Below are 7,666 nucleotides of genomic sequence, written 5' to 3' on the forward strand. Positions count from 1 at the left end.
CATCATATATCTATCATCTTCTAACTATAGCTTATCAATCTATCATCTATAAATTTCTGTCTATCCTATCATCCATCTGTCTATTGAACCATCCATCAATCATGTATCTATCTATGTATCTGTTGGTTAGTCTAACCATTCATAAATATATACACACATACAGCTATACGCCTATCTATGTATGTGTGTATCTATCTATCTATCTATCTATCTATCTATCTATCTATCTCCACAATATAAGTCAGGAAGTTTAATGTCCAAATCTATATTTAAGTCTCCTGATCTGCTCAATGTCTACAAAGAATCATTTCCATGACTTTTCTATGAACTTGGGCAAAAAAAAAAAAAAAAAAAAAAAAAAAAAAAAAAAACTTTAGTGCATTTGACAAACCCTTTTAAATCACAGCCTGCAAAAACTCCTAAAATAATTCTCCCATAAGAAAAAAAAACAATTTCTTCATACAGTGGATCCCACTATTGTATTAAGTTGCCAGGATAGTCATAATAGAGACTACAATTTAGTGGTTTAACAACTCCATTTGTTGCTGCTGAGTTCTAGAGTTTGGAGGTGTGATATGAAGTGCAGGCAGGCTGACTTCATCAAGATGGGGCTCTCCCAGGCTCCCTGCTGGGCTTGATTTGAGATGGGGTGGCCACACACCAACACAGCATTTCCTATATCATTTGGTCTCTTCCCTGCTATGTCTAGGTCTCAAATTCCACTTCTTGCAAGTTAAGTCATATTGTACTAGGACCCATTCTAAGGATGTCATCTCAATTGAATTCTGGGAAGACTATCTCTAAACAAGGCCACATCTCACAGTTTTACCATCTCATCCCTGTTTCTCATGCCCATGTTTAGTTATTACTTTCACATTCCTTTAACATTACCAAATGTTACTTTAGTACGGTGGCTTGAATGAAAATGGTCTCCACCGGCTGCTATGTCTGAATACTTGGTCCCCAGTTGGTGAAACTGTTTGTGCAGGATATGAAGGTGTGGCCTCTTTCGAGGTGGCCTATCACTAGGGGAGGCTTTGGAGTTTCAAAAGCCTCCTATTTCCAGCTGGCTTTCTCTGCCTTCTGCTTGTGGATTGAAATGAGGGCTCTTGGCTATTGCTTTAGTACCATGCCTGCCCACCTGTTGTCATTCTCCCTGACATGATGGTCATGGACTCTAAGCCTCTGAAACTGGGAGCCCCTTCTAAACTCTTCTGTAAGTTGTCTTGGCCATCATGGGTTCTCATAACAACAGAATAATAACTAAGACATCTGGTCTTGTATAACACCAGCAACTGTGTCTGTTCCCCACAACCTGGCTTTTCTCAGGGACTGAAAACTGTAGCCAATTTCACTGTCTGATTTGTCATGTGGGGCCCTTTGAACTCTCTACCTTAACAGCTCAGTGGTGCATAGGCTGACAGACTTCATCTTCAGGCTGTGCAGTTTCCTCTTGCATGGCTCAAAGCCCAGGGCAGCTGCTGCTACAGCCATGACAACTGTTGCCAGGTGATCCAGCCAAAGGATTTCAATACATCTACTTGGAATCATCCCAGTGCCTTTAGTGGTGACCCTCAAAACTATATGTCTATAACCACTGCTTCCTTCTCTCCAAACTCTCATGTGTCATTGCTCAGTATCTACACCTAGGAGAGGGATGAAGCACTGTAGGCTTTCAATGTACAACAGGAGATTCGGAGGCAGTTGTGGTCTTCTCTGAAACTACCACGGAGCTAAGGGACTTCTGCAGAAAGAAGCATCAGTAGTAATGTGGGGGAAACGTAAGGGGAAAGCATGTCGGTTCATTATTCAGCAACTCTAGGACTGTTGCAGCAAGGTCTTCGAAAATGTAATGTTTGGTGTTTGTCTCTTCCCCTCAATACTGAGTATTTGTTCAACGCCAATGCATCCATTGTGCAGGAACACTGTGCAGCCCAGGTACCTGCCTTTAGCAACTAACAACATAGCTCGCGGTAGACTCACCATATAGGGACCGCCAAGCTCTCAACTCCAGTGATTGTTTTTTTTGTCAGTTCTCCAACTTTATTTGACACTCAGCAGGTTAGTTCTCATCCACATTGACTGTCTGTAGATTTTTGAATGTGGTAACAGGCACGTAGGTTACCAATGTGTACAGCTTGTTTGGTGAGTCCTCATCCTCGTTACATTTTCTGGACAAATGTACACGGATACGATATGGAACATTCCTTATTCCTTTGGCCCAGACGGCTTTATTGAGCCTGGTATCAATGCGCACATCTGGAGTCCCCATCTCCTTCATAGCAAATTTCCGGATTTCTTTGAGTGCCGGAGGAGCACTCTTCTTGAAGTCCACGCCATGGATGCGCTTGTGAATGTTAATGGTGTATTCTCGGGTCACCACCTCGTTGATGGCAGAACGGCCCTTCTTCTTCTCGCCACCCTTCTTTGCGGGAGCCATTCTGCCTGGCCCAAGTTGGAAAGGACTCCAGTGATTTTAATGTTGTGGGGCACATAGGAGAATCAAATAAAAACATGGAAATGCATGTTATCAAAGCAGACACCCTTCCTTTTCTCAAATTAATGAAATTAGGGATGTGTAAAAGGTGTGATACACAGAAGAAATTCAGTTGACCAGGAAGATTGTTTCCTGTATATTTAATGTGGTCTCACAATCTCAGAAAATGAATTTAAAATATGTATTATACCATGCTGAGAAAGGAAATCTACTTGGCTGTCAGTGATATACATTGTTGGTATTTTCTAGACAGATTCTTGGGGACAAATGATAATACGTTCAGGCAGGTGAAATCACATTACATAATTCTACCAAATAATTGCAATGAATTTATAGCAGATTAGAATCAAGAATCACATTAGCCGAAGCATTAAATTATGATGCAGGCTCCATTTTACTTAATACTCATTTGAACAGAAAAGGAATTCAGTTACTGGGATCTCAAAATAACATCAGCTTGTCTGGTTTGGAGATGTACAGAAATAATGAATGTGCCTGTTTTTACTCTTTCTACTTAAGTGTGTATTAGATTAAATTTCCATTTGACCTACTCCATCAGTAAATGCATAAATCCAGAGATACTTCCCATGGACAGCCATTAGGCTGGATTCTTTAAAGTGAAATGCTGAACAAGTTAAGGAGAAAAAGAAAGAAAAGAGGATATACATGATTCTCTTTCAAGGGGGCCACAAAAGGTAGCAAGGCTGAAACTTCCTTGGAGAAGACAAGGCCCCCTTGAGTGTCTATTCCACAGTACAGAGAATCCTCAGGGAAGACAAGATTCCATTCCACAGTGCAAATGACAAAATGACAGGACATCTGGGTCATGATAGACTTAATTTTAACTATATTGTTGCTACCAATTAAAAGCATAGTGTTTATGCATTTGTGTGCCAGTGTATGCACCCAAATGAATGATTTTAATTCTAGGAGTGTGTGTGTGTGTGTGTGTGTGTGTGTGTGAGAGAGAGAGAGAGAGAGAGAGAGTAGAGAGAAAGAAGGAAAGATTTTAATTCTAATCGTGTGTGTGTGTGTGTGTGTGTGTGTGTGTGTGTGTGTGTGTCTATCTGTCTGTATAGAGAGACAAAGGAAAAGAGGGAGAGAGGAAGGGAGGGAGACAGGGAGGGAGGGAGAGAGGGAGGGAGGGAGGAAGGACAGAGAAATTAGGATACACACATAGAATAATACACAGAATTCAAAGGTGTGCGCATGGCCACCTGATGCTAGGTGTCTGGAAACACCCTTGGCTTAGATCTCCCATCTTAAAATGTATCAGTGTAAACTTTCACTTTACCTTTAAAGGACCCTTCCAGATTCCTTTGTTTTAACCCTTTAGAAAGCTGACAAGAGTTGATAACTGGGGATCTCAGGCAGAACTTGAATGATTTCTATCCATGTATCAATATAATTGTTAATTGATTACAAATAGATTTTTATTCAAATGTTATCTAAAACCATAGTCAGTCCAATCCTTCTTCAGTAACAGCTTAGTGTCAAACATTCCATCACTTACTCTGATAGACACAGTTAGGGAGCCTTCTGGGGAGCAATGGAGTGAGTCCTTGCTAAACTGGGAGCAATTTAAAATATTCTCATTAGAGTCTTGCAGTCCTTTCTCACTCTGTACTAGAAATGCTCAAGCAATTGTTATTCATGAAAAAAGTACTTAAGTCATGCAAAGGATGGGCATTACAAAATAGGAGACTACTTGATGACAGTTACATCTACAGAGAAGTTTAAAAATTATTTATTCATAGAAACCAATTGTAGTTTGAAAGTAATTGGCCCCCTATGAGATCATTATGAGTGGCACTATTAAAGTGTGTGGCTTTCTTGGAGTAGGTGTGGCCTGTTGTAGGAAGTATGTCACTGTGGGGCGGGCTTTGAGGTCTCTTTTGCTCAAGCTTTGCTCAGTACTTCAGACCATTTCCTGTTGCCTGCAAGATGTAGGACTCTCAGCTATATCTCCAGCATCATGTCTGCCTTTATGCCTCAACATTCCCCTGTATAATGATCATGGACTGAACCTCTGAAACTATAAGTGAGTCACCCCAGTTAAATGTGTATAAGCATTGCCACGGTCATGGTGTCTCTTCACAGCAATAGAAACCTAACTAAGACACCAATATGAGAGTAACCAATTCAACACACCACGGAGTATTTCACTTAGACCAGCAGTTCCCAACCTTCCTGATGCTGTGACGGTTTAGTACAGTTCCTCATGTTGTGGTGACCCCATCGATAAAATTCTTTCCATTGCTACTTAATAACTATAATTTTGATACTGTTATGAGCCATAATGTAATTATTTTTGGAGATAGAGCTTTGCCAAAGGGGTTACAACCCACAGATTGAGAACCAATGACTTAGACCAATAATTTCCTCTTTCATTTACAACTTAAATGCCCTGTGGAATTTGCTCCTACTGGTTCCAGAGATATACTGAGCCTTTACAAGCTGCCTTTTCTTCACCATTATTGTTTGTGATGAAGCAGGTAGGGTCTTACTGCTGTAAAGATGACGTGGCTTGTGATATCCACTAGGAATGTCTTAGGTCTGGTTATTTCTCAGGTTGTACTCTCTTTTTCCTTCATTCTTCCCCTTGTTTCTCTATATGAATATGGAAAGCATTAATGAGAGTCTCAAATATTCAGACATGGAATGAGTTGTATATATTCAAAGGAGTCAAAGGTGAATAAAGCTGGGTTCATGCTTTCCAGGAGGCCACAGACAACTAAAGCAGACAGACAATAAAGGGGCTGTCAATATCACTGGGATCAGGTGGAGACACATGTGCAGGGGATGCTATTTGGTAACTGAGTGACTGAATGACGACCCATCTCAAACTCAGGAGACCAAGCTATGGGGGCTGAATCTCCGGTAAAGAGAAAATGATCTAGTGACCAGAGAATCAATGAGATTAGCTCTTGTTAGGTGACAAGACGGAGGGTGTTGCTCATCCTAAAAGCTAGTGATCCCTCCATCCCCATTCTCTCTCTCCCTCTCTCTCTCTCTCTCTCTCTCTGTTTCTCTCCATCCTTTCCTCCTTCTCTCCCTTCCATCAAGGAACTAAGAGAAATATATCACATAATGTGGAATGTAGTGACCAGAAAAACACACATACTCAGAACTTCGCTGGCAGACTAGCTCTTTAGAAAACAGTACTAACCAAAACACATCTTGCTACTGGTTTATCAACTGAGTTGGAAATTCTCCGATACTAACAACTAGTATTGAATTGCTTCTGGTCAACCCTGCCCCATCACTACCCTAGGACAACTACCTCATAGTCAGAGCCACGAGCCCTAACCCCTCCAGTTTGAGTGCTTGTCTACAAAGCATTTTCCAGTGTTCAGGGGTTGGTTACTTTGCCACATCAGGAGTTCTAGCTGAGAATAGCAGAGCATCCTGTGAATCTGTGTGCCATGGGTTCACAGCTCTGGCATTGGCTACACAGAGGACAAAACCCCTTTCCCCACTTTGATGAGTTCAAGGAGGTTGCTGGCTGGAACAATAAAGGCAAGATCACTCAGAAGAAGAGGCTATTAGATGTAGAGTGGAGGAAAGCACAGTGAGAAGATAGCAAAGGTCACCCTCTGTGGCAACTTTCTCCAAAGCCCTCAGCAGATTGGCCAGGAAGGTACAATCAGTGAGGAAATCCTTCCCAGAAAAGATGGGATAGGAAGCTGGCAGTGCAAACATTAAGCAGCTTCCAAAAACCTGTACGTAGAGAAGCCAGAGAACCTGGGTGAGTAATTAATCCCTAAGAACATAATTACTCTAAATCTTATCCCTGAAAACAGGGTACCTGAATTGAAATTTACATCTGCAAAGAAATCAATGCTAAGCCTGGAGCTTCTGAGATAATTAGGGTCAACCCCAGGTGCTCGCTCTTTTACTGCAGAAACTGAGTGTAGATGAGATTTAAGTCACAGCGGAGTTGGGGCTGCAACAGGTTAGGGTTAAAACGCTGTTATACAAAGGATGCATGGAAGTAGATTTTCCATGTGTTTTCCTTGGAGGAACTAAGGTGAGGTATGAGAGCTCTGATCCTACAACTCCAAGGACAAGCCAGGGACATAGACTGCAAAAGATAAGCAAGGCATGTGTGTGAGCAACTCCAAATCACAGCAAAGTGTATACCTGACTAGATTAAAGCCAGCCCAAACTAGTAGCTCAATAAAGACATTAGAGCTGAGTGTGCCTCTAGAAGTCATGTCAGTGGACAGATAAAAAAAAAATTCCAGATAGTGGAATAGGAGAGGAAAAGAAGAAACAGAGATGAGCAACAGTCATGAGAAGGGGCAGTGTTCAGGGAGGCAGACTGATGGCAGGAGAAGCTGCTGAACAGGTGAGAGACACATGGGCCCAGTTTTCCTAAACCATGGAGAAAGGTGCTTCATGGGCTCAGAGAGAAAATGGGTGCCCAGGAGACACTGAAGAAGCCAGAGGAAAAAATGGAGAAAAAAGATATAAAGAAAACCTGTGTGTGTGTGTGTGTGTGTGTGTGTGTCAGTGAGAGCCCACCAGAGAAACTGAGTCAACAAAATAACAGGTGACATAAATAAGTGGGTGGAAGACAAATAAATAGATGGGTAGAAGATAGATACATAGATGATTAGATAGATAGATAGATAGATAGATAGATAGATAGATAGATAGACAGATGTATTTGAAGAGCTGACTTGTGTTATTTCTAGAGCCCTGGGTAGGCCAGTTGGGGACCCAGGCATAAGTCACATTTGGATTACAGAAGCATCTAAAATCAACATCCCCTTTACATGAGGGAAGTGAATATTTGCTCCCTCAGTGTCTACCTGTTTCGATGAAATCTGCCCATGTTACTCAAACCCAAAAATTTAAACCTCAACCTCATCACAAATAGATAGATAAGTAAATAAATAATCACCTATAGAATAATGTATGACTAAAAGTCTGGCGTGACCCAAGCTGACACATGACATTAGTTATCATGGTTTCCTCACAGAACACTAAGCATGAAAATGCTGAAGACACAGACAGATTGGGACATGGGAAATGTGAGAGAAGAAATGACAGGAAGTTACATCATACCAAAGGAAAAGGTGATGTACAAAAGCTGGAAGCAGATAAGTGAAAGTGTTATACAAAGCAATTATCCTGCATATAACATATTACAGGAAATTATAG

General features: G+C 41.3%; 1 protein-coding gene across 1 annotated transcript; it reads right to left on the bottom strand.

The window, feature by feature from the left end:
• Positions 1-2,029: 2,029 nt before the first annotated feature.
• Positions 2,030-2,458, bottom strand: LOC100755951 (60S ribosomal protein L31). Its single transcript, XM_027400000.2, has one exon. It carries the CDS (start codon positions 2,438-2,440, stop codon positions 2,063-2,065), a length of 378 nt encoding a protein of 125 aa, XP_027255801.1. The 5' UTR covers positions 2,441-2,458; the 3' UTR covers positions 2,030-2,062.
• Between the last annotated feature and the right edge of the window lie 5,208 nt (positions 2,459-7,666).

This window comes from Cricetulus griseus, chromosome 2, assembly GCF_003668045.3.
Source record: "Cricetulus griseus strain 17A/GY chromosome 2, alternate assembly CriGri-PICRH-1.0, whole genome shotgun sequence".
In the NCBI taxonomy this organism is placed as follows: domain Eukaryota; kingdom Metazoa; phylum Chordata; class Mammalia; order Rodentia; family Cricetidae; genus Cricetulus; species Cricetulus griseus.

What these genes read in the sequence shown, in the direction of transcription:
- LOC100755951 (XM_027400000.2), bottom strand. Translation starts at nt 2,440, where the DNA reads ATGGCTCCCGCAAAGAAGGGTGGCGAGAAGAAGAAGGGCCGTTCTGCC.